Source organism: Molothrus ater, chromosome 1 (assembly GCF_012460135.2).
Source record: "Molothrus ater isolate BHLD 08-10-18 breed brown headed cowbird chromosome 1, BPBGC_Mater_1.1, whole genome shotgun sequence".
NCBI classification, from domain to species: Eukaryota; Metazoa; Chordata; class Aves; order Passeriformes; family Icteridae; genus Molothrus; species Molothrus ater.
Window position 1 is genome coordinate 110,834,464 of NC_050478.2, and position 27,597 is coordinate 110,862,060.

Below are 27,597 nucleotides of genomic sequence, written 5' to 3' on the forward strand. Positions count from 1 at the left end.
CTACACAAAAGCTGAAGCCATCCAAATATCCACAGTGGCTGTGGTAGCTCCCCTTTCAGCATGCTTTAATCCTTAGCTGGTAGAGCTGTCAAGGTTTGAGAGCAATTCAGGGCTTGTCTTCTCTGCTGACCTTACCAAGAAGTTAAGACTGGCTGTCATAGCAGATTTCAGACCATTAGGTCCAGCCTTTGAAAACCACAATTCTCCTGATAACCACTAAGCAGGAATCCAATCTTAATACCACTTCATTGCCACAAACCTGGGCTGAGGTGGATCTAAATGAGTGAAATAGATTGAGTTTTCACCTCTCTGAAATCAGGCATTCCCTAATATCCTATTTTAACTTGCTCTTCATCAGTTCCATCTCATACTGCCCAAATAGTATAAAAAGTGAGGAGTTTTATCCTGGACAAGGAACTCCAAATGCTTCATCTTCCTGTGCTTCCCAAACATTTTGTTTTTATCATAAACATAAGATCTCAGTCATAGCTGCAGAGCAGACAGAGGGTAAGCACTGGGTGTGCAGCAGTTTCCACATCTCTTAAGGGAAAATTCCAGCCCAGAAGTACTGGCAGGCATCTGTTATTTTTAGTAAATAAAATGCCTATTCTGAAGTTCATTCCTGAATATGACTTGATGGCAGGAAGCAAATTTTGTCCATTTTTTTCCTCATCTTTCTCTGAAAGTTCCCACTGTTGTTGGTGTTCCCAGAACAGAGATCAAAGGCAGAAGGGAGCTAAGGAAAAAGGCAAGGGAAAAAGGGCACTTGTCTTTCAGAGAGCTGAGAACCAAAACTTCATCCACAGATGTGTTTCAGTGAGGATGAAGTGTGCTCCATCAGGGCATGAAAGAATAAAGCTGTAGGTCCTGGGTACCTGCCTGATGTGCAGGGGTTATGGCTAACAGGGACCTTGGAGCATCTCCAAGTTGCTCTGGGCCCTTCTTCTGGAGGACTAAATATCTCCATTTCTGCTGGAGCTGGTATAGATGATTCTAGAAATAGGAGAGCATCTGGCCTTAATATATTCAATTTGTGTTTTCCATCCATCATGTAAATGTTCCAAAACCAATAATTAAAGAAATTATAAGTATTAAATCCTCCATTCTTCCATCAGTAATGTGCTTTTTTTCTCATAAAACTAATTTACCCTTGATGGCTTTCAGGTGATAATGTCTCTTAGGAAGGGGTGATAGGATAAAAGAACAAATAGCTTAGTATTCTGATACATTATTTATGGTCCAGGTCAAGAATTTATAAAAGTCTCAAGGACAGTGCTGCACTCAACCTGTAATGGCCTGCTCTTGTCTTTCTTAGAACATATTTGCCAAACATAATCAGAGTTGCAGTGGCAATCAATACCAGAGTCAAAATAAATGCCATGGGAAGAGTTAAGAAATCCTCCTGTGTTTTTAAAATAAAGCCAAGATAAGGGAAACACCACCTCTCCAGTCACTTTTGACTGAAAACAACCAGGAGCTTGTGTTGCAGTTCCCCTTTAAAAGCACTCAAGCCACCTCCATCCTTGGCATCTGCTAAACACTGGGTTTCAAAAGCTATGTGCAGTTAGGTGTGGGTTCCAGCATTCCTTTTTTCTTACATGGATTCTACATTCCCAGGACTTTGAAACAGAGGGTGAGAAGAGAGCTGTGTCTCTTGATATCATTCACCTAGCTGCATTAGTAAAAATTGCAATTTTTTTTAAGTCTGCTTGAATTTCAGCTAAGTGATCCTAACTGTGAGGTGCTAACAGCATGACATTTATATGACTGGTGTTAAAGCATTTTCACTTCCAGCAGCTGAACCCATGGCAGGGATTTATATTGCCCTATCCCCACAGTGTTTTGGGAGTGTCTGAGTATGTGGAGCAGATAATTTAATAGTGGCTTAAATAGTTCTCGAGCTCCAAATAAAAAGCAGAAATGTGTGTTATTTATTGAGAGTGTCAGACTTTATGTGACTGGGAGGTTGCATGTACCATGAACTTGTCCTGCAGGCAAAGGGCAGGGCTGAGCTCAGCTCTCCTGGCAGGGCTCTGCTGAACGGGGCTGCTCCAGTCCCTTGCCCAGGCTGGTGCCAGCAGCTTTCCCCTTCTCCCAGCCAGAATGGCTTACAGTTTAGCAGACATGCATGTGAACTGGGGGAGTGAGAGGGGAGAGGGCAGAGAGCTCTGTAGTGTGGTCTTTATTAACTTGGATTTTTTTTTAATTTAGCTGCCTGACATTTTCCCATGCTTGGAGGAAGTCAGATCTTGACTCATATTTTCCTACTTACTGTTTCTCTACACAGAAGCCTCGCTGTCAACTAACAACTGACTTTGGTTTACTTCTTCTAGCAAAATTAACATTACCCAACTGATCTACGAGCAGCATGATGCCTTTAAGCTGAGGGGTGGGTGGCCAGGAGAGCAGGCAGGCTCTTGCAAAGCCCCTGTTTAACACCCTGGTTGTTTTGCAGACGCAGGGGGCGGGCTCCCCACGCTCCTCGCCCAGCCACACCATCAGCCGGCCCATCCCCATGCCCATCCGGTCTGCCTCTGCCTGCTCCACCCCGACCCACGCGCCTCAGGACTCTCTGACCGGGGTGGGAGGAGATGTGCAGGAAGCCTTTGCACAAAGTAAGTGTCATTAACAGCTTGTCTGAGGCACCTGCAGACTGAAGAATCATTATTTCTTGTGGTTTCACTGACTTAATGTACTCGAGCTGCTGAGTTGCATGCAATGAAACCAAACAAAACAAAAAATGTCTGTGACAACTGCATTTTGCTTTTGAAAATCAACTTTGTCAGCCAGCAAAGCAAGGTGTCAAAGCAAGCAGGTAGGCAGAAACTGGACAATGATGGCAATTAATGAAGCTTGGGGTAAGAAAGAATTTTGATTCCTTCTTATCACTGCTCTGTTAACCAGAAAAATTGCTATTGACCTCAGCAGGCATTGTCAGTGTGTTTTAAATAAAGACTTTGCTAGAAGTAAATGATACAAGCATAGAATTAGTTCAGGTGGAAAGGGCTTTTGTAAGTCACTGTGTCCTTCTGCCCCAAGATAGAGGGCTTCAAAGTGAGATCAAACCATTCAGGACATTACCAGCTGAGTTCTGGGTGGATCCTGTCACTCATTTTCTCTGTTGCAGTGTTTCACCATCCTTATTGTGTAAATTCCTTGTCCTTCTATCTGGTTGGAACATCCCTGGATGCAACTTGTGACTGTTGTCCCTTGTCTTTTTGCTTTGGGCCTGAGAAGAGTCCAGGTAGACTAGACAGGAATCAAGTCTGAAAGTCTAGGTGAACCCTTTCCTTGCATTTCCAGAAAACTGTCATCACCTTCCCACTCTTTTTTCAAGTAAGAATAAATTTTAAACTGTTTTGAATTTCTAAGGCCATAAATTAAATTATTATATTGAATAACAGAGAGTAAGTAGTCTGTGTTATCTAAATGAAGAAATACTTCTAATTTTTTAATCTGCTCTCTCTAAAATATTTGCATCATTGCATTTCTATGATCCAAATAAGTTTTTTCCCTCTTTACCCAGCACACATTAAATATAAGTTTAAATGTAAGCTCAGAAGTTCCTCTGCCACAGTGGAAGCACACTTCTTCCCAGGAACCCAGTTCAGCCCTCTCATGCACCCTTCCCCTTGATTTTCCTGTGAATTGTGTCTTTGTGTGTATTTTTGGACAAGGTTGAATCTTTAATGCAATCAAGAACTTTCTCCTAAAGCACTGGTCAATTCAAGTATTGAACATAGGCATAATTCCTGGTCCCAACTAACGGGTTGCTGCCAGTCTCATTTTCTGTGGCAAAAGAAAACAGGCAATATGTTTTCCTTTTTTTGTGCTGTGAGAAAAATCAAGACAGGCAAAAATATGGGCCCCTAGTTCCTATGATGTTATGGGACAGCTTCTTCTAGAGTTAGGAGTAAGATAAATAATATAGTGGCCACAATAAAATATCCATAAACAATGCTAAGTCTGCCTCAGGCAAATGCATTTTAAGTGTAAAAACGTGTTCTGTTCAAGATCAAAAGCAATATAAGAAGTTACTTGATCACATTTTAAAGTTGCTGCATTTGATAAATACCTAGGTTTGTGTCATTATTTACTGCAAGCTCTAGATAGGAAGGTCAAAGCCAAAGAACTTGAAGCCAGCATTCTGTCACATCTTGACATATGACTTTGTGAGGGGGCTTGGACTGAGGTGTTACGGCTCCATTCTCTGCTGCACCAAGAGAGATCTGCCTATATACACATAATGCAGACAAGCCATGGTTAAAGGACCTTTTCTCTTCATTTTTTCCATTTCTCTTTCACAGCATTTGCAGTAGTTCAGAGGCACAAATTTGGAAGACTTTAGAGAGAGAGTGGTTGTCTGTGTGTGTAAGAGAGAGTTTAACTACTATAATTTACATTCCAGTAACTATTTGCTAATGGATACATTAAAGAAAAAAACCTCTTCAGGATTTGAGAAACTTTTTTAAATGTATTGGTTTGCATTCACAAGTTTTAAAAAATCTACAGTAGCCAATTCCTGTAAATAGTTCCATTTGGAAGACTAGTGATTCTGTGGAATATATTGATTATTCAGCTATTCAACAATAGTATCTGTGTTTGGGATTTGAGGGAGTTAAGCACATGTTACCCACAGACCCCTCCTAAGGAAGGAGTATGCCATGCAGCTCCCAAGAATCTCTCATGATTGATGGTTAAGGGAATATTGCCAGGTTCAGCAGGGAAACACTTCTGGATGCATTATTAGAAAGAGTTTAAAAGCAGCCTGGGGCTGTTTATGGAAGCAGTAGTGCTTCCCTTTATTAAAAAAAACAAACAAACAAGGGGGGCTGGGGAGAGGGAGAGAGAGAGAGAGACAGTAAATTATAGACTATACAAGAATGTCCTTGAGCTACAGGAGAGGCTGAGAGGGAGCAGAGAAGAGAAATCCATATAGGGATGAGGTCAAGTGTGTTTCTTCAACATTTGCCATAATTATCTGGCAAATATCTGGCAATAATGGTGTCATTAAACTGAGCTGTGGGAACTTGGAGAAAACACTTCATTTCTTCCCTCCTCCCCCACAGGCACTGTAAATGAGTTCACGCTGGATTTAATCTTCCAGGCCTGGTCTGCTGGTGTCACCACACAAATGCAAGCTTGATGGCAATGAATAATCTCCACATATCTGGCATTGTGATTAAATGAAGCATGAGGATAGGCTTCTGCTTTTGCATACAGCATAAGTAAATGAGGCCATTCTGCAGAGAACTCTTCTGCACGTGCCCTTCACAAGGACTTTGATACCCTGAATTATCACAATGCCAGCTTTCAGAGGGGTCACAACTGCTTTCAACAGTAAAACATATGTCATGTGAATGATGGTAACTTGTGCTTTGTCCATCCCTTGCTTCAGGTGCAAGACGAAACTTAAGAAATGATTTGCTGGTGGCAGCAGATTCAATCACCAACACCATGTCTTCTTTGGTAAAAGAACTAAATTCTGGTGAGTGAGGCATGCAAGGGGGAATAGTTGTCACAGTGACATTTCACATTTGTATGAAAAACGTGGGAGGTAGGAAGATACGTATCTTCAAAGCTTTTTATGCTTTTGTTTAAAAAATCCCTAAGTTACAGCTTCTGGAACTCAGCAGTTCTCAAAGCCATGGATGTAGAGGTGCAAGCGGATACAGTTAAAAATTTGTCTGTGATTCCACATGGAATGAGATTTCACTCTTTAGAAATTAGATTTAGCATAGATCATATAGGACCTGTTGTAAAATGCAGTCTGTAGCATTACCATTAAAATATCCTACCTAATAACTGAGATAAGCAGAAGTTTCAGTATTTGGTCCTACCACAAGAAGAAAACTGTAAGTTTTGCCAATATAAGTGGAATAATATGCTTTTAATTGCTACGAGGAGGTGGCATTCCTAATTGGAAAGGCAAAGAAATGCTTAAAGAAATAGGCAAGTGTACTTTTGTGGAAGTTAAATGGGACTTTTTGCTTCACAGAAGTGGGCAGTGAGACAGAGAGCAACGTGGATTCTGAGTTTGGCCGGACCCATTTTGATGATCTGGTTCCATCCCCAACGTCTGAGAAGGCTTTCCTGGCACAGATCCACGCCCGGAAGCCGGGATACATCCACAGCGCTGCTGCCACCGGCTCCATCCGCAGTGACATGTGGGTACCTGCCCTACACCTTCTCCTGATCTCATCCTTCCTCCTCTGAAAACTGTGCAGCACACAGGATTTCCTCTCCCTCTCAGTTATTTGGGTAAAAAAAAGAAAGGCACAAATCCAAGTGAGGACTGCCTCATGGTTACATAGTAGTGGGCTTTGTAAACAATAAAGCCTGGAACTTGGGACTCCCTCAGGAGTGAGCTGTCTCACATCCAGCCTGGAACACTCAAACAGCATGGAGGCTGTGGGACAGCTGTTTTCCCAAACGTGCCCTGCAGTCCTATTCCCTATTTATCCAGACTGAGGGACCTCTTGGGGCTCACTGGAAAAGGAGAAATGTGTAAATGGAAAAGACAGAATGCTTTTCATTGACCTACTCAATTAATGAACAAACATTGATTTTTACAACCTGATCCTTCCTTTCAGAGACAATAGGCATCTTTCTAGTTATTTTTAGTTCAGCCTCTTTGTATGAAGTTATTGAGAACTTCTGTTACTCATTTCCTTAGGGGAGTGCCTTCAGCAGAATATGCCCTTTGGTGTACTTCATGAGAGAGGGAAATAACAGAAGTGTTCTCCACTGCCAGGAAAATACTAACTAGTGGAGCATGTGGTTAGCCTAAAAGTATCCCACAGTCCTCATAGATTATAATAAAGGGAAGTTTTATTGACTCTGAATGTCATTCATCTCAGGAGGCTATTTATTAATAATTGTCTTTAGGGTTACAGAAGATGGAGACCCCTATGTCAGAGCAGATGATGAAAATTATGAGAATGACTCTGTCCGCCAGCTGGAGAATGAACTGAAAATGGAGGAGTACCTGAAGCAGAAGCTGCAGGATGAGGCGTACCAGGTGGGAGAAGGACACCAACTGCCCCTGTTTCTCCATAAGTGAGAAAGGATGATGGCCCTCAAGTGCCCAGGGCCATCTAACCAGCCCTGGGCTCTGGAGTGTGATCTCTTCTGGGTTACCAGAGCAGCCACATTCCAAAAGCTGCTCTCAGCCTTACACAGACACACAAGCATCCAGCCTTTGTGCATATCCAAGAAGACCACACCTGAAGCAGCATTGATCCATAAGGGTACGAGGGAACCAGGTGGGACAGAACTGCCTCTGAGCTTGTTCTCTGCCCATGCCTACCAAGTCACTTAGAGCTTATTCCCCACTACCATAGGTGCTGGATGGTGGTGTCAGGGTGTCCTGCCATTTTCTTTTTTTTTTTTTTTTTTTTTTTTTTTTTCTCCAAAAGAAGAAACATTCATAAGGGTTTCTCCAGTGTGACCTTAAGCTCAGGTGCAGTCTGTGTTACTGTCATTGTCAGAATCTGGAAGTACAGAAAAGGGTCTGGAACAGAGAACCAAGTATTCAACAAGCATCTGGTGCAGAGAAGCCTGGGGATTTGTTATTAAACACCTCCCTGAGGAAGCTCTCAAAGGGCATTTGTTTAGGAATCTGAGCAAAGCAAATATGCCAGGGAGAGGTGGAATTCTGTAGATGCCCATATTTGCATCATGGTCTCCACTTCTACCTGGTGTTGCAGATTATTGCCATGTTTTCAGTTATTCTGACTTGGAATGTCTGAATTTAAAATACATTACTTCTTATAAAGTTAGAAGTAGTGTCAATAGGAGGGAAAACCTAGTTCAGTTATTTGGGAGCAGAGCTGAAACAAGCAAAAATAACTTTGTTTCCACATGGCAATCGGCTCAAATTTGGACCTAACCCCCAATGAACATATTAAATGGGATACAAAAACCAAATTAGACATGTTCTGGGAGGCCAGATGTCTGCCAATGAGGTTCAAAATCACTTTATGGGCAGCAGTTGTTTATACTGCTGATTTTTAGGAGCTAATAAAATCTAGCCTTCTTTTCTGGTAATTCTCCTCTACTGTTCAGCGCTGGTCACTTTGGAGACAATCTGTGTCTGACAGGCTTGTGTTGTAATGAAGATTGGCTGCTCTTTTGATCTTTTTTTCTGTAAAGCTGCTAGGATATGTTAGTCTTGTAAAAGTTTATTGAGTCTTGTCAAAATTTGAGGTATCTTTGAGGTTGATGTGAACATCTTTTTGTTGTTGTTGAGACCTGCTACATTCCCATGGTAGGTTGCCAAAAGTAATTTCATCGCAGAGGTCTTGAAGGACCTGACAAAAGGAGCAGGATTGTTATAGATCATTTACTAAGGCAACAGCAGGTGACTAGGGGGAATTGTCTGAACTTTTTATCCAAGACAGGAATGGTCAAAAATCACAGCCTTATAGCTTCTGAACAGGATTAACAGCTACTGCTGATGTAATGAAACGTAGGTGTCAGTTTAGAGAAGGGGTGCCTAAATAGTCACAGCTATCTGGCATCAAATAATAAATGTTATTCTTGCTGGTAAAAATGCTATGTTCCACAGAAAGAACAGATCAGTTTGACTGTATTTTGATTACAGTATGGAAGTGCAATATATGGCAATAGTGTTACTTGAGTTTCACAAGTTACAATGGGATTTTGTACATGGATAAAATTCAGGATGTATGTACACTGCAAATAAAGGCAGGAGAAGTTATGTATGTCACTTGATGGCACTGGATGTTACTCTTGCTTCAGTCAAAATAGTTTTTCTGCTGTTTTCCACCAACATTCCAAGGAGAAATTGAGGAAATCTTCTCCCTATTAACATCAGAATAAAACTCCTGAATTTAGGTGAGCCAAGACGACACACAAGTGAAGCTTATTCCCCATTGTTTTACATTATTTGTTTCCACCAGGGGACAAAAACAGACAAAAAGCCCACCACACACACATACCCCCTCCCCTGGTCAAAAAAAAAGGAAAAGCTTTTTTTTTTTGTCAAAAATATATTCACTGAAGGACCAGAAAGTCCTCATTCTAGACAAGTTCTGCTTAACAGCATTTTTTCAGAAGAAGTTTCATGATGTACTTTACTGTCTGTCACATTGTCAGCTCCTATCAGGCAGTGATTTGACAGTAGTGACTTGTAAGTAGAATCTATTTTTAGTTAATACCACAGCCCCAAATAATGTAATGGCAATGCATGAGAAGTCCTTCCCAGTGTGGGTGATGCCATTTAAAATAGGGGATGGGTTTAAAGGAAGCAAGAAAAGGTATTAAGTTAATAGGGACTAATAAGATGATTAGGAGCTGGTTGAGAGTGTCATATATTGACCCCAAGACATGTGCTTTGGCATTGGTTGTTCTCTGCAATTTACTGTTTATTTGTGGTATTTCACTCTTCTATCCCTTTTTCTGCTAATATCACTGAGTATTCTAAAAAAGCCACAGCTTACTACTTGGAAAAGCAAAGGAAAATTGGAAAATTTCTGTTTAGGGTATCCTGTTAAACAGAGGCCAGGTCAACTATTCTCATTTGCATCAAACCATTGGAATATATTACAAGCTGTTTTACTGTTTGTACTCACATATACACTGCATTCATCTGGATTGCCAAAGAGAGCCAGAAGCTGTAGCTATCGTAATGCAATTGTCAGCTGAAAAAATCTGCAAGGAGGAACTCCTACTAAGGGTGCAGAATGGTCACCTCAGTAACAATCTGGTAACCATTTTTATGTTATTAAATGTCTCACTTCGTGTACAATCAGCACATTTAGAAAAACATGTAGATGTAGTGTAGCATGAAAGATGGTTGGCCCAAACCCACTCTTGTTATTTTGTGTCACCTTGTGTCTAAGAAAGATTTTTGTGCTGAACTCTAAATTAGTATAAAAAAGCCAGGATACACAGGGAAATCAGGGACATGAAACCTTAGAGGAGGCTTCTTTCTCTCTTTTTTTTTTTAAGCATGTTGTAAATAACAAGTATCTGTATCAGAAAAAACCCAAACACATTTAATGCACAAGTGTAAATGCTAACAGCGTGTATCCTCCCACATCTGTTTCCACTTCTGTCTTTTGCTGATATGTTGTGTAAGACAGTTTTCACTGGGTTTATTTTCTGGGTGCCTAATTGCTCCCTTTATTTCTAGGCTTGTGCATGGCTTTTTTCAGAATAATACACTGCCTGGCTGCTCACGGGCTTAATTTGTCATCTTCCTGTTTTCTGTCCTTTGTTATCTACAGGTCAGTTTGCAAAGTTGAGTGCAATATTCTTCTCTCTCCTCTCAAGTAAGTATTACTATAATTTAGAAGAAAGTTTGGAATTAATCCCTATAATAAACATTTAAGTTGCAATGCATCTTGTGGCACCTGAATGTATGTGACAATGCTGTTTCTTTCTCCTTTTAACCTGTGTTGGGATGCCTCAGAATCTCTCTGAATCAGTTCTAATTTATGGATCTGTAGTTCTAGTCCCAAGGATTCCTGTTAAGCTGTCACCCTTTTTATGTTTTTCCTTTGTTGACCATCAGAGTGAGAACGTGGGCTTTTCATCCCTGGGGATGATGACAAATATATTAACCAGTACAGAGAAGCCTTGTCCAGAAGATAAGGAATCAGATTACATTTCAAGAGACCTGAGTTTAATTCCATTCAGTGCTTTAGTCTTCCTAGGATAACTGAAATAAATAATTTCTTATGAGGTCAGAACATCTACTCTAGTGTGTGAAAGAAGACTTATGCAAACATTAAAGAAAGCAATCCACCAGCTGCTTAACCACAGAGGTGTCCTCAGATGTGTTGTGGAATTTTAAAAAGCCCCAAAAAGTGGAAGGCACTCAGCTACTGGATAGAAGCTGGCAGTTCTGAAATATGGCAAGATCTGTAAATTCCCTGCTGTCCCATTGATGCCTTAGGATTTTAGCTTTTATATTTTTCATATATTTGTAATCCTGCAGTTCTTTAGTGTGGAACTCTAAACTCCATATAGAGTGTTAGCTACTGTCTTCTCATTTTGGTCAGACAAAACAATTCCTCTCTAGGCCTGGGAATCAAGGACACCTCACTGCCTCAGGCCCCAAGAGTTGTAAACAAAAGTGACTTAGGGCTGAGCAAACTTGGGGTAAATGACTTCATTACCTGAAGCTGTAATTGGAAAATTAACCCCCAATTTGCAAAAGGACCAAACTTATCAAAGTGTGAAAATTCATGACCTGTCGTCCAATTTTTGGGTGTAGCCCCTGGGAGGCTTCATCTGCCTGAAAAGTACCTGAAGGCCCTTCAATAAATATAAAAGCTTTTTATTCCTTTAGTTTTGTCTGACCTCTGTTTTTAGGTAACCCCAACAAGGCATCACCATATTGAGGTCATGTTTCTTACACATGCCATCCTCCTAGTTGCAGCACTGAGCTTACTGCCAAGTTCAGCAATTGTGTTTTTCCTCAGGAAGACAGACAGCATCTATTTTTGTGAAGTAGCCTGTAACTCTGCACATTTGCCCAGGAAGTGGAGACCACACATTTCTTCTTGCCTCATCTGAAGCCATGGACTCTGCATTTCTGGCTCTCCAGGAGCATGCAGTGCCCTGCTGTGAAGATGGCAGTGAGATAGTCCTGTCCATCCTGCTGAGACACTGAACCATGGGATAAAGGGGATGGAAAGGGAGGAGGAATCAGCATAGGGATCTGATTCTGGTCTGCAGACTGAGCCTCTTCCTCAAAGCCAAAGCTAAAAACAAGCAGAGGTCAACAATCAAATGGGCACTGGAGCTTGGGCAGGGTCATGTTCAGATGAGCAAAACCAGTGAACAAGCCTGTGCCAACTCTAACAGGAACTCATATTGTAGTTTGTGTCATGTTTTATGCTAGACTTCCTCATTTTTATGGCAGTTTTGATGGTAAAACTTGACTCTGATTCAAGGGGTTTGTGTCTTCTGGTGACAGTGAAATTTGACTGTTAAAATGTGTACCTTGTGAAAGCAGCTACTAAAGGGTATTTCCAAGGTATCCATCTCAGTGTCTCTTGCAGCTGAAGGAGAATAACTGGATGTGAAAAGCAAATAAACTGCAATACCCAGAGTGCTATAAACACCAAATAACTGCTCATAAAAATTCTCCTAACATTGCTCCTCGAGTTACATTCATTTTCTCAGTAGTCTTGTTAAAAATATGCGCCATGTAAAGTTCCCTAAACATTTACAGCCAGAAAAATAAGTTTCTTTACTCTGTTTTGGTACAGTTGTCAGTTTTAGATCAGGTCATGTGAAGGGAAAGTAGATATTTCAACAACAGTGTGTGTCTAACAATGTATATAGTGGAAATTTTGTACATAATTGAATATAATTACAATTTGCAATGATAAGTCAAAAAAACCTTTTCTAATTAGAATTACAAAACTCAGGCAATTCTATATAAGGTTTCCTTTTTTATTGGGAAGCAGTGTTTACATAGTCATGTGGGGAAAACATACTGCTCTGGAAGCCTGGCTTTCTTGAAGATCTGTATCCTGTCTCAAATTAGCAGATATCTGAGACTGAGATACTGTCTCGTCTCCTGGATGATTTGAAACCTTGTCAAAAAGAAAGATTTTCATAGTGAAATTCTTTTTAGCTCCCAGGGGAGCCCTCTGGCCAGCACCAAAGAGTGTAACATTCCCAGGAGCTATAAAAGCCTAGCCCTACAGAAATTGGCATCCAAAGCTGGTGGACTTGGCACTTCACCTATATCCACAAGAACAAAATGCATTATGGTACATTATGATAAATACATCTTCACATGGTAAGTGAATCTTCTCAAGATTCACTCTGTTGTGAATATGGAAGTCTGTCATATCTTGTGTATTTTATTTGGTACTTGCATTTCATAGCACTGGAAAAATAACTTCAAAATAGTTTATACCAGTCAAGATAGTATCTAAATCATAGTATCTAAAGTGCTTTTGCAGTTCTCATTGGGTTCTTGCTTGAAGCTTAGAAGCTGCATGGAGAGTTTTATTTCTAAGCCCTTATTCAGTCATTAGTGATACAAATACAGCTGATATGGCCCTAGATGGCCATAGAAAGTAGAAAGACAGCAGATTTTCTCGCACCAGTATTATGTTTGTGCTTACTAAAAACAAAAAAAAAAAAAACAAAAACAAAAGATGGGGGAAATGAGATCAGTTTATTGTAGCTCCTTGTGAATGATACTACTGCTGATGACCAGCCTCAGAGTTTTGCTCATTTCCTCATTCATCTGAAGTTGATGTTATTTGATTGATGATTTTTGCAATCTATTTGCATCTTTAAAATACTGTGTACAATTTTCCAGAATTGATTTCAAATAGCATCTAGTATATAGGAAATTCCCAAGAGAACAAGAGATTCTAGTAATATATAAAACATAATTTAATTATGTTTTCAATTTACTTTTTATGTTAAATATACTTGTTTTATTTTTAGTAAAGAAACAGAGTGAATTTGAGCTTGTTCTCAGCAAGTACTATGCAGATCTTGACTTTAGGTGAAACTCTGATGTTATTTTACCTTTATCTCCTTGATAGCATTTGGTTTTTTGCCAAGGGCGGCCAATGGGAGCAGAAATCCTGCATTTCAGAGACTGGTTGGGAAGTTGTCATTTTCAATTAGTTGCTGTTGACTCATGCAGTGGACATGTCCTCACGAGACCTACCATTTCCTAGATTTTTCTAAAGCTGTGCTTTAGTGCTGGCACACATTTGAATTGGTCATGCCTAATTCATTTATATTCATTATTAAAACAGGAGAGAAGGTGTGAAAAGCTAATAGAAATCAGACCTAAGGCATCCACTGAGAGGGAGTGCAGAGAGGAGGCTTTATTGCAGGTTTTGTTCTCAGATTTTAACTGTGATTTTCCCTGTCTTGACAAAAATGTAATAATTTCAGTTAAAGATTCAGTTCCATTCCCACTCTCTCAAAACCTTATAACATGAACTGTTGCGGGATCTGAGGCTTTGGGTGTCTTTGGGAGACATTTTCCATTGCAAAAGTGACTGAATGGTTTCTATTGAAACAAAACAGGTGGATTTTTTTTCAAACACTAGGACCCCAAATCCTCTCAATGTTTTATATGAATGTATTCTTTAAAATTACCATGTATTCAACTTGGACTGTTTTTCCAGGGCAGAATTCATGTTGAGTAACGTTTCCATATTTTTCTCATCTCTTGCCCTTTTTTTTGAACTTCTGTTTTCATGTTTCCCAGCAGAGATTAAGAAAACATCAGATGTCAGGTGATAAAACCCAAGGGAGAGTGTGGTCAGTCTAGTCCAGTCTTTTTTGTTTTTTTCTTGAGCAAGTACATAAAAGCCAGCATTATCTGGACCATTCCATTTGAAAATAACAGGAGGATAACAGCACAGTAATTTTCAAAAATGTCTGCTACATTCACTCAGCTATGTTTTGGTTTTCTTTTTGGTTTATTTTTCTCCCTAAGTCCTCCTCTTCTTAGCATGTAGGTGTAAAAAACACTGTAAAAAAGCTGTGACCAAGTTATCAGGGAAGAAGGAGCTTAAATTTGTGAATTCAGTTCTAAAATTACACAAGTAGATAAGGATGTTTTTTGAAAAATCACTGAATGGCAAGTAACAGAAAAGAAGCTGTGGATTAAGTAACAGAAGAGGTCTAGAAACAGTTTTATATCATGAAAAATCATAAGAATCTTAACTTGGAATTAATTTTGGCACTTCCAAAATGTTGCAGTGAATTTAGAGCTCTGAGGTTCATTAGTACGCATTATCTCTTGTAGGAAAATATCTCTATCCCAGTCCTGGCTGTGAAACAGAGAGAAGCCTGGGGAGAATTTAGAATAACCCTTCCCACAGTCCACCAAAGTGAAGTAATTTATCCAGAAAATATGAAGCAAACCCAAATACTTAACATTACTGTCAATGCATCTTAATGCATCCCATGTTTCACAAGCCATTCTTATTTTACTCTTGTGGTTTATAATGGTACCATCACGAAATATGAGATGTTCCTATATTTTTGTATGTTAGGAAAAACTTTGTCACCAAGAGGGTTGCCAAGCATTGGAACAGGCTGCCCAAGGAAGTGGTTGAGTCACCATCCCTGGAGATATTTGAAAGGCATGTGGATGTGGCACTTGGGGACATGGTTTAGTGGTGAGGCTTGGCAGTGCTGGGTTAAAGGCTGGTCTGAATGATCTTTTGCAGCTTAAAGGATTCTACTATTTACATAACCCTGGAGCTGATTCAGTAAAAGTCAGTCTCAGGCAGCTGAGAACTGACCTCTTCCATGCCTTTGATTTGCATTTTTTTTTCTGAATTGTGAAGAGCAAAGTTTTCCTTTGCTAAGATTACCAAATTAGTTTGCAGACTTAAGAAGTGCAGGTGCCTGTCTGATTTTTAGAAGATATCGTTTAAGATGTACCTCAGAAATTTTTTATTTAACTCTCACTAGACTTGCACTGCAGGTTTCCTTTGCATTTATCAACAAAATGTTAATGCTTGTCTTTTGCAACCATCTGACACAAGGAGACACTAAATTAAGATCATCATACCATTTGGCATGCTTAGGTATTAAGGAATGGAGTGGAAGTGTTTGTGCTTGAATAATTAATACAATCAAATGGTCTCAGGAAGGGGAAGCAGCAAACTAAACTACCTGACCTTTCTTCATTCATCAGATTTAATTTAACTATTTTTGCATTTCATCTCCCATTTTTAGGCCAGCTTTATGCCTGAAAGGAGTAGGAAAGAATTCTTGTGTGGGGAGTGGTATATTATGCTGTGATTATCATATCTCATGCAATGCAGATTGGTTTTCCCTCTGAGGTAGTTCAAAAGAAAAATGAATGAGTTCCTTTACTTAGGAAGGGTCAAATGTGTAAACAGTGCCTTTACAATAAATGTTCCAGGAGCAGAAGTTTGCAGTATTACCTGACTGTAGATCCTGACATTGTTCTGAGAAGAAGCAGCAGTAACCTATCAAGCATTTTCCATTACCAGCTAAAACTTTGATGCCTTTTCTGTAGGAATTTACCATACTCACTGATGCATACAGAGGAGCACAGGCAAAAACTGTGCACCAGTGGACTAGGCTGTTCATGAGCTGTAGCACCCAGAATCATCCTTTCAAGTAACTGCAGGTTTTCTTAGACACAGTAAAACATACAAGATATTTACATGTGAGGGGAGGCTCATGATGGTGAGTGGCTGCAAATCAAGTGGCTGAACACTGCACAAGGCAGATGGTGAAAACAATGGTTTCACTTTCAATAGTCTATTTATAGAGTGAGCTGGAAGGGGAAAGTGAAAGGGAAAATGGGAATGTGTGTCAATGCAGACTGAGTTACTCCAAGGTCCCACAGCAGAGCAGGCAACAGTCTTCTTGCCCATGACAAGGGAAGTTTTCAAATTCCCACATGGCCTGGAAGTTTCTATTTACAGCTCAAATACCTGTAGCTCACCTAGGTAGAATGGCTTTTTTCCTTTTTTAACTCCTTGAGGGATAACCACAGGAATTGGCCAGCTCCCTTTTTCTCTCAATGAAACAGCAGTTGGAGGCTTTACGTGCTCTGCCTGCCTGGGTGCAGCATGTTAAACCAGCACTCTTTAAAAAAAAAACTTCCATAAATTCTTTAAAAACCTTCAATAAATTCTTTAAAAACCTTCCATAAACGTTTCTCAACAGGGAAGCTGCAGTCAGACAGACAATGAAAGCTACGTAAGAACCGATGATGAGGAGAGCTGCTTTCGGACAGACGATGAAGAAAACTCAGCTGCAAACTTCACAGAAGAGTGGAACCAAGAGGTGCAGCGTCTCTTGACAAAAAAATCACATAACTAAGTTCTGAGGACTGTAGCACAGTACTTTTGTTCTAAGAGTTGTAGTTTGTAGATGTGTGTTTTTTGACAACAAGACTTTTGTTTAAAGCTAACTTATATTAGCTACATCTTCTGTAACATGGCTCATTACCGGCGAAGCAAACAGACTGACGCGCGTGCTGCTGTCACACACGGCGGCGCTGTTAATAACTCACGTGAACCCTTTGCACATGATATTGAACCTGTTCAGTTTACAATGACAATACTGTTTATAGTTAGAAATTTGATTTCTGAATACTTTGAGGTTTTAGTAGATCGGTTTACTATACACTGTACATTTTTTTTTTCCCACGGGAGAAATAAAAAGCGACAATTATGCATTTAACACTGAACGATGATACTCCTGAGTGTATATATCTAGTAGCCCAAAAAACAAAGAACCAGACTATATTTGCAATTTGTTTGCAAGTCTTTAAATTAAGGCTTATACAAAATGTACTAAAATAATAATAATATAATTAATAATAATAATAAACTTCTCTAATTTAGGGCTAATGTGTAACTTAGGAATGTTTCTTTCAAAATAATCTAACAAATCAGCCATAGAAGTTAGTGTAAATATTTTTTTTCCAAATAGATATCATATACAAAAGGTGACATTCAAATGATATAGAATCTAGTTTTTAAATCAGCACAGATCTTCTTAAAACTGTGAACTATGTTTTGAAATACTCGTTGCTAAAGCTGTTTATAAACCACAGGTGCCATAAGATCCCTGAACTGACTGATGTTATGTATAATCCTCCACGGTATTGTTTCATTGATGTTTTAGCTTTAGTAAGCATGTGTTCAACAAACCAGCTCTTTCCATCTCTCTGCCCCTCCTCTTCCTCCCCGGCCCCTTCCATTATGTTATTTTCGAGGCCTTCAGCTTTAAATGTACAGGCTTAAAGTGCGCTTGCAACTGTTTCCTTTTGATTTCCGAATGTGTACTGCCTTAGCCAGCCACCAGATGTTCTGCATGCCCTCTTGGAAATGTGTGGTGAGACTCTTTCAGAGCTGGATGGAGAAATAGCGCTCAGTGAAAAGCACAAGAAGAGCAGTGGGTTCTTGCGGAAGGACAGGCATACGTTACAGAATTGGAGTTTCGTCCAGTTTAGTATTTTTCCAGTATCAAGGCATTTCAGGAGAAAGGGGACTGATGTGGCCATTAGGCAGGTTAGGCAATGAGACTGCTGGCTAAAAAGTGTTTGCTCTGCTGTGACCACAAACCTACAGATACTCCTGAGCGGGCATTGACACAAACTAGCATCCACGTGCTCCCCAGAGCACCCTGCTCCAAAACAAAGGTGACACCTCTGTGGCACATGGCACTGCCGTGCAGAGGAACCAGAGCCAGGCCAGGGACAGCTGGAGCAGCAGCAGGGCAGGGACACCAGGAGGTGTTCCATGCTGGCCCTCCTGAGCTGCACACTGTTAGCTCGGGGCCGCCTCTGTGCCAAGGTAACTTTACTGCCCTAATGCAAGACTGGGCTTCCAGTGCCTGGCTGACCTGAAGTGACACTGTCTAACAGCCCTGAAAACAGTGGTGTTTCATACAGATATTTCACACCAGCACAGTTTGCCTACAGCAAGTGATGAGATACCCATCTAAAGCAGGTTAACGTGGCTTGTCTGTCCTTGCTTTCATGGTGACGTGGATGTGTGCTGCCGTGTTTACATGAGATTGCTATGTAGCTCGACCCAGTAAGTCCACTCGTTTGCATGCATTCTCCAGGCTCGTGGCTGTTTCCCTGGGCACTATGTGTTAGGGAATGAGTATCTGTATGAAAGAGCTGCTGCCATGTTTCACTTTCATATCATTTTTTTGTGTATGCAGATCTCTTGTCTGTATATCCTTGCATACCTGGGCTTGCTCCCAGACATCCATACTAAGGGATCCAGATATCTTCATGTAAGCTTTTCATTTTTGCAATCACTGGTCTTTGCTCCTGGGTATGTGCCATCCTGGCAAGGCAGGCACCATATCCTCCACTGTCCCCTCCTGCAACCTCCTCTCAGGAATGAGTTAGCCTCCACTAGTGCCTAGCACTCCATGTTTTAAGCTACTCCAGTGAACCTGTAGACATTGCTGTCAGCTCAGGATTCCAGGCAAGCATTTCCTGAACAGGGAGAAAACAAGCTAGAACACAGCTATGTGCAATGGCTGATTAATTCAACCCATGTCATGTTTAACTGTGCCCAAAGTAATAGATCCCTCTCATTACCTTAATGTCTGCGTGCTCATTGTCACCGTGCTTAAAATAGATGCACTAGACTAAATCCATTGCAAGAGCTTCCTGAACTAGGAGTAAGAACTGAAGTTGACTAATCAAGCACCTTTCTTTTAGGCTGGTGTCAACAAGATTATCCCTTAGGAGTTCTGGGTCCCTTATGCCCTGGAGCTCTGAGATGAAGCACCTCTTATTTAGCTCTGCAAATGTCTATTTTGAGCATTTTTCCAACTGTTAAGCTGGCTGCATTTTCACCCAGCTGGTCTTTGTCTGTTTGTTGACTATTATTTTGGTTGTGGTTTGCGGTCATTAAAACAAACACAGTTACAGAAGAGGTCCCTGGTATGGCCCTTTTCTTAATTACCCATGGCCCGCCACAGCCGTCAAAGCTCCGGGTGGTTTTGCTGTCACTGGAGGAAAACCAGTGGTTTGGAATCAGGAAACAGGGATGTGAAGATGTATAGGGTCCTTGAATGTCCAAAACGAAGGTGGAGAATGGGTTGTCTGTAAGTAGTAATGTTAACTAAACTGCATAAAAAGGTGTGTGGCCTTTGTTGTGATATAATATGTATTTTCTTATATGCATGAGCCAAATTGTTGCATCATAATTTATCATAAGTGTGTCCGCCTTTACTTTCAGTCGTCACCTTCTCCCATTCTTATTGGTTCTTGGCAATTACTGTAGATAGACCTTGTAAATATTGCAACCTCGGGTTGCTGTAATCACACTGGTTCAATTCAGCAGACGGAGCTGTGAACAGCAAGCACTCCACAGTGTCCTGAAGAATAAAGGGCATTTTTACCTTTGAACCAAAAAACAACAAAAAAAAAGTATGAAGAGTTACATCTTGAGGCTACTAACTGCAACGCATTTTTAAAACACTGTACTTGACACCACTTGAGACAGATACAGAGACACTAAAAATGTCACGATATTCATTGGTATTGTAACAGAACTGCTATTGTATGGGGTTTTTGTATTGCTGTTAAGTATTGTTTTGTGTGTGTGTGTTGGAACCTACTGGGGACATGTTATATTTTGAAGTGATTAAACTATTTAATTGTGTGTCTATATTTTGGAATGGAATTATTTCTTCATTAAAAAGATTTTTAAAAGGAATTTATGGAGCATCATATTTGTGGCTTATTTCGGTTTTCGATGTCCTGTTCCATGGAGCCCAAACGGCTTTTTTTTTGGTAGGGAAGGAAAGTGTGTCCCTGTGGTGCAGCAAGTAGTCTTTGTCTCCTCCACCATGTCATGACAGAGCTCCCTCCACCACCTTCCACAGCACTATGAACTTGGTACTGAGCAGCACCTGCTTTCAGTGGCCCAAGCAGTTTCTTCATTCTTCCTTTCTTAATTCTCTGTATCTTTAGCAGTTTCACAACCTGAAAATGAAGTTCCCCATCTGTAAAACACCTGCCCCTGAATCCATTTTACAGCAATGAAAATGACCATAAGCAGAAGACATCAGGGCCTGACAAGGTGCCTGGTACAAACTTAGAAGGTGGTACATGGTTCTCAGGAACCTAAACTTGGTTCTCAGGAACCTAAACTATCTGCAATAGTGTAATTTTTTTCTTAACCACTGTGTTTCTCTGGCCTTAGAAGGAACAAAATGTTGGAACAGGCAAATTAAATGGCTTTACCATTCACAGTCACACATTCTTCTGTTGCAGATGAGCACAAAGTCTGTTTTTCCAATTACACCTTTAAGATGTCTTTCCTTGTTGTTGGTAGTTGCAACTGGTTGCTAACCTGAAAGAGCATGGAGTTGCAAAGCAAGAGCTCACACTTAAAGCAGCAAGTTTGTGTTCTGATGCAGTGCTTGGGGCTGCCTCATCAGGACATGGCAACATCTGGAGTGGCCAGTGGTGCAGCTGGGTGTGGTGGCAGCCCTTCCCATCTGCACTGCAGCTGCTGTCCCAGAGTGTGTCACTGACATCCAGAATGTCCCCAGCTGTGCACTCAGAATTCTTAGCTGCCCCATGAGCTACACCAGGGAGGGGTCTGTTAGATGGAAAGCAGCAAACCAAAAATATTCTCTATCTACTTAGCAGATACCCCAGTGTGTTGGGAAGCAGATAAAGCCCAGTCTGCTGCCTCCTTCAGCACTGGCTGCTGTGGTAACCTATAAATCACCAGGGTTTATTTGCCCTAATTCTCCTGTCTACATGTTGACATTCTTCAATAAAGATGACCGTTTCACACTGTAAATTGTTTGCCAGATCTGCTGAACTTTGCCTCCACAATCCCAGTCCAAATTCATATCCACAAGACTGTAATGTATGATGACATATAAGCTCATGAGGATAACTCTGTTTTATCCATGCATAATCCCAAATTGCTGTGTTGCTTCCTAACCCACAATCAAGTCTATGGCCCCTGGGGAACAAAGGAGCCACTGGAAACTAATTTATAGGCAAGGGCTGTTTTTCTCTTTGCCTCTTGGTTACTCTAACTGCTTTTTGCAAGGAAAATAGACTCATACAGGAGGAAATAAATTCGTTTCATTTGCAAAAGGAAATAAAATAGTAAATAAAAAGTAAAATAAAAAATAAATAAAATAAAATAAATAAAATAAATAAAATTAAATTAAATTAAATTAAATAAAATAAATTAAAATAAAATAAAATAAAATAAAATGTGGTCTTTAGATATGAGTAGTTGGCTCCTTAGCTGCATCAGCAGTGAACTAGGGGGCTAAAAGCATCTGGAATTTTCTGAAAGCACCTGAGAGTTTCATTCAGTTGCACACAATTCTATGGCTGCTTTTCCAAAATTTGCTTAGGCCTATTGCTCAGCAGTTGTAAATTCCACTGCAAACAGCCCTTAGGTCTGGGTGAAGCTTTTAAGCGACTGTTGCAGGAATATGAAGCTGAGTTTATGAGAAAAATCCAATGCATTGAGTAGGAAGAGAAATCTCTATTGTTCCATGAAGAAAAAATGTATTGAAGAATTTCATATGCCTCAGGATCATCCTGTCTAATACCCCGGATAATCCGCAGATTAAGGATTCCCATTTGCTTTCTCCTAAGTTGCTCCACCAGTTGAGTTGCCCGTGGATTAGGACAGCTCTCCCAAGCTGCCAGCCCTGCACCATCAAGCCTTTGGCTGCAAAAGGCAAAGCAGCAGAATTAGGCTACACTTCTCCCAACCCTCCCATTCCCCAGGAAACAGGTCCCAAACTGAAGGGCCCAAAACTCTGGAGCTTTCTAAAAAAGCTGCTTTAGGCTAGCAACCTCCTAGGACAAGGCTGAGGGAGGAGGGGAATTGTGCAACCTCATCATACAAAGATGGTTAATGCATAACATAAGTTGGTTAATGCAGCTTGGAGATAATAAAGACCAAAGAGATGGATGATGGGAAAGAGTAGTTGCTCTTGTGTGTCTTGGTAGGCAATGAAGGAGGCCATGGTGCATTTTATCATTGGTATGTGATGCTGCAAAATGTGGTTTGCTATTTAATGCAAGATCATTTACTACTAGCAAATTAATTACCTGATGGCTTGCATTTTTCACACAGCACTCAGCAGTGGCCAGATGGCAGATGTGTCAGGCCTGCTGCTCGCTGTGCTAATTGTCAGCCCTAAAGGCTGCCCAGTTAACACTTCTCCCCTGCTTGCTGCAGCCCAGCATTGCTGCTAGAGCCCGGCATTGCCTGCAGCCAGCAAGCTCATTCAGAGCAGAGGCACCTTCCAAGCTCGTGTCTTCACTGATTTTCTTGTTACTGCTCAGTTCAGTTTTGGTCCCTTTTGGTACATTCCTGTCTGAAAAAAAAAAAAAAAGGTCAAACTGGTTTCCCGTGTGGGGATGTGTCTGTGCACACCTGCATTTCTCAGCTTTTGGTTTTTCAGCTGCCAGATTCCTTGCAAGCCTCCCCTAACCCTAGGCTGGGGTACAGAGCATCCATCCCTGCTCCTCCTGCCTCCACCTCATGCACCTCAGTGTGATTTCAGGACAGGCTGCTCCTCACCTGCACCAAACTTCTCCTTATGTCTTTGGTGATGCTATTCAGCACCTCCTCGTGGAGCAGGGGCTGCTGCTCACCTGGGAAAGAAGTTTCTCACCTCTGGCTTCCTGTCTCACTTCCCATGGGAGCTGCTATGGGGCCCAGACCAAGTTTTTTCCCAGATGGGATCCCTTGTTCAGGTCAAAAAGTTCCTTTTGGGCACCCAAAATCCTTTCCTGGTTTCACCAAACAACCAAATGTGTTTATACTCCTGTGATCCACAGAGTAACCTCCCCTCCTGCATCCCTCAGTGGTGCCTAGTCCAATTACACGCCTTTTTGTTTTCTTTTTTGCTTATTTTGAATTGCTTCTTTTGCTTTATTCTTTATTCAGGCTGCTGGCAGTAGCCTTAAATGCCCCATTTTGCTCCTACACTGCTGCTATGAGTAGGAATCAGGTGCTTAACAGGTCTCTGCACTTCTTTAACATCTGCCTTCATGTGAAAGAGCAAGAGATTACATGCTCTGTGAGAAGCACTTTCATCATCATATTCATTATGTAGGTGCAATTAAACTTAGAAATCCCCCCCAAGAGACCTCAGCTCTGACAAATGACCCTATTGTCCCCTCCACAAAGCAGAAAAGTTGTATTTCAGTCCTTTCACGTGGCACTGTGTGCTGTCTGGAGTGTTTTCCATTTGCCACCTATAATAGCTGCACCCTGGCTCTCAGCTCATTTGCCTGGAGACCCTCACAGCCCCCAGCCCCCCAGCAGATGGGGGGGCTCAAATAACCCTGTTTGTTTCAGCTGAAAGGCTGGTACTGAAGTTAGTGCAGATGGTAATTAGTACTTGAGGGAGTGCTGTCTCCAGGGAATCCTCTCATCACTCGCTCTGAGTCACACACTTACTGGAGGACACTTCACCAGAAACACGTTTTCTGCTACTTTTGGATCAAAGCTCCCACAAATTAATTCTTTGAGTTCATGTGTAAATGCAAGAAGGAGGAATGCAGAACACTTTTGTAAGGTCACAATAATGAGAAATGTATGCAGACCCGTTCACCAATTAAAAACTGGGTTTATAGAGGTTATACAAAGTCTGCACAGCTCTAGTATTGATTGTTTGTCTGGCAAAGTGATAATCAACAGAAGAATTAACTGGGTTTGACTGCAAGTTGGGATTGCCAAGGCTGATGGTGCCTGGAAGCAGAAAAATTAAACTGTTTTATGTTTAGCTGGGGATGCCTCACTTAACCCAACGGGAGAAAACCCGGAGGACTAAAACCAAATGAAAGCCAATCACTGGTTGAGTGGCTGCTCAGTGGCCAGCTACTGCTTTCCTTGGGAAGCAATTCATTATTCCCCTTACATTTTGCACTGCTGGGAGTGAAACATCTCATCTGCCCAGCCAGCCCTGCCGAGTGGCAGGTGGCTTTCCTGCCACAAGGACACAGCGGGCTCGCTCCTGCCATGGCTGGGCCATTAGGTACAGCTGAGGTACAGCAGGCAGAATGTGCCCTCATAGCTCTCTTGAGCTGCTGGCAGGACTGCATCTGGTCACCCCTTTACTAAAATGTGATGAATGACTGTGGAGTGTTTTCCCTGCCAGCTGAAACCTCTTCCAAGATGGAAATAATGTTCATGTCTTTAGCCACCTAACAGATGAGACAGAAAAACTGGTGGCCTTGTCCAGGAAGTGTGAGCCAGCCTAATCCTGGGGTGAGGTTTCCCACTAAGCTGTGTGCTAATTCAGAAAGAAAGAACCCTTGTGTAAAATCCTTCCCCTTTTATTTGCTATAGACTGTCTGCACTAATATCTATAATATTTATTGTCTTACCTCTGAATATAGAACTTGGCCAGCACATTCAAAAAAACTGGGAAAGGCAAGGCTTGAGTTGTTTTGAGTATCTGCATCATGGCCTGTTGCCTAGGTAGCTACATCTAGAATTCAGGGACTTGTTTCTAGGAATGATGAGCTAGGGAGATAAACAAGCTCTTTTAAGGATGCAGAAGAAAAGATGACTCGAATTTGGTTTGCTGTATATACTTTGCTGGGCTCATTTAGACATTCATGGTCTGATGATGACCTAGAAACAGAGATGCCCTGTGGAAGTGTTTGCCTTGCTCCCCCCAGGCAGCTCTGTGAGCCCAGCCCTGTGCAGTCCCTGGCAGGGACACACACATGCGCACACACCCCAAGGAGATTGCTCTTGCTATGTGGAGAAAAGAGCAACATTCCAGATTGCTAAGGGTGAGTCAGATGTTGTGAGAGGTTATGCAGTTTGCATGGATGGGGCTGCCCTCCTTTTCACTGTACAAGAGGATGAACAGCCCCCAGGAGGGAAAGGTGAGAGCTGCACCACCTGTATGCTCATGCCAACACTGCTGGCCATTCCCTGCCAGACACGCCACCCTTCCAGATCCCAGGAGCTGCCTCTTCTTGCCTCAGAACTCAGGCACCAGTCCTGCTTTTGTGAGATCCCACTGGTGTGAGGGTTCTGATTTTACTGCACTTTAACCACCAAACCTTCTGGCATTGGTTTTGTGCCTTCAGAGCGTGCAGAAGCTGGGGTGCAAGTCAGGGTCCCGCCTTGCCAAACACAGGCAAGTGTCTCGCCTTATCCAGAGATGAGATGCTCCAGGAAAAACACATGAAGGAAGTATAAAAAGTTGAGGTGATGTGGATGTTCACCTGCCATCATGAAGTATCAGCAGACATAATTGGCTGGCCTCAGGCCAATTCACCTCTAAGATGCCAACAGACAGTGGCTCTTCAGGGTGTTGGCAAGGTGTTCTTGCCCATCAAGCCTTGTCTGATTGAAGCAGCACCAGTGCAGCTCTCCTGATCCATACAGGACTTTCCTCAAAGGGCACAGTAGTAATGAAAATGTTTATTCTTCATGGCCCATTAATGCATTTCATCACCATTTAGCATTACCACAGATGTAACTGCAGGAAAACCTATTTTCAATATACTCTATGAGCTATTCAAGCTTGCTCCAGAATTTCTGGGCTGACTCCTAGCAAGTTCAGCCCAACCCAGCAGTCCCCCTCATCTAATTTCCCACAGAAAAAGACATGTGGACGTGTCTTTAGCTGCATAAACCTAATTATGCTCCCACAACCCCAAAACTGACAACTAAATTACTGTTACAGAATACTTGCAGAACAAAGCTTAACCAGAAGCATCACAGCGTGATTTGTTGGACCAGCAGTCTGAAAAGAAAGATTGTTATGCAAATCTAATTTGGAAATCATTAGCAAGAGCGATGCCATAGAACAGATTCCTTTTATTTTTTAAAGGGATTCCACCTTATTATAACCACATTCAGTTTCTGGATACATTAGCATAAATAAATTACAGGAATATGAAGTATTTCTTGTATGGTAGATGGGCTTTTGAAGCTGAAGTCTCACTCATATATCGCAGTCCTAAAAGCGGTCTTAAATATTTTTAAAATCCAGCCTCTATGGTAAGCATGATTTATTTTCCTTGCAAAGCTGCAAAATTGCTGTTCAGGAAGCACCTGTTTTCAGCAGAAAGTTGGAAGTGTTCACACTGAAAATTAAAGGGACCCACCCAGGCTCGTCCCAGTCTGTATTATGCTCCATCCAGTGCTTTTCCTCCTGTATTTTCTGCCTGACATAAACCTACAATTCATTAAGATCTGCTGCTACACAGGGTAATACAAAATAATCCTTCAAGAAATAATCTCTGCATGATTGAGACTTCATTTGTAGGTCTGTCTTTCATGGTTACAAGAACCAATATGCACTCCAACCACAGAAAGATGAGAGTCTTGGAAACCAAGGCAAGGACCCATAGGAAGATAAAGTCTTCTTTACATGTTTTATCTATCAATAGGGGTAAAGGTTTTAACCTAGTTGCAAGTAACTCTTTACACTCTACTGACATTATTTACACTTGTTTACATGTGACATTGTGAGGTTTGGAAAAATAAATTAATACGAGCCCAGTCCTCATAGAAGAATATTGGTCCAATCCATTACCCAGTGATGTAAAACACAAAGATCTTATTTTTGGAAGCATGGAATCAAGACTAATATGCTGGTCTGTTGGGTTCTAGAATATGGAGAATTTTTCATCTTTTCCTTCCATTTCTAAAGAATGCAGAAAGTAGCATCCAACAGATAGGAAAGGGGAAAAGGAGTAGTTGATTCTTACAGACTACAAACCTGTAGACATGAAAATCAGAGACAGTAAATGCAAAACTCATTCACATATAAACTCATATATAAATAATTATAGAGAATGCAGGAAGACAGCAACATGTATGTTTGGGGGGTTTTTGCAGTAATTATCAGCACTTCTGTCATTTAAAAAGAGCCCACTGCATTTCCACTAACAGCTGTATCCTGGATTTTCTTGTAGAAAAACAGAAACAAAGAAGCAAAGTTGTAAAACTAGAAGAATTTCTTAAAAATGCAGTGAAGTAAAATCAAAAGTCTGGGGTTTATTTATTGCAGATAAGGACTTTCCCAGAGAAAATCATTGTAGGAATGAAAGAGTTGTGCCACATTTCTCACGACAAACAAAAA

At 41.2% G+C, this 27,597-nt stretch overlaps 1 protein-coding gene across 11 annotated transcripts in view; it reads left to right on the forward strand.

Moving 5' to 3' along the window:
• The window catches only part of DTNA (dystrobrevin alpha), a 223,983-nt gene extending 203,779 nt beyond the window's left edge, over window positions 1-20,204 (forward strand). For all 11 annotated transcript variants that reach the window (XM_054517651.1, XM_054517660.1, XM_054517664.1 and 8 more), the window contains 6 exons: window positions 2,456-2,615; window positions 5,399-5,488; window positions 5,999-6,167; window positions 6,889-7,021; window positions 10,254-10,298; window positions 16,678-20,204. In XM_054517651.1, coding sequence (XP_054373626.1) covers window positions 2,456-2,615; window positions 5,399-5,488; window positions 5,999-6,167; window positions 6,889-7,021; window positions 10,254-10,271 — 570 coding nt within the window. In that variant the 3' untranslated portion in view covers window positions 10,272-10,298; window positions 16,678-20,204. The remainder of the gene's footprint in view (window positions 1-2,455; window positions 2,616-5,398; window positions 5,489-5,998; window positions 6,168-6,888; window positions 7,022-10,253; window positions 10,299-16,677) is intronic.
• The last annotated feature ends 7,393 nt before the right edge of the window (window positions 20,205-27,597 follow it).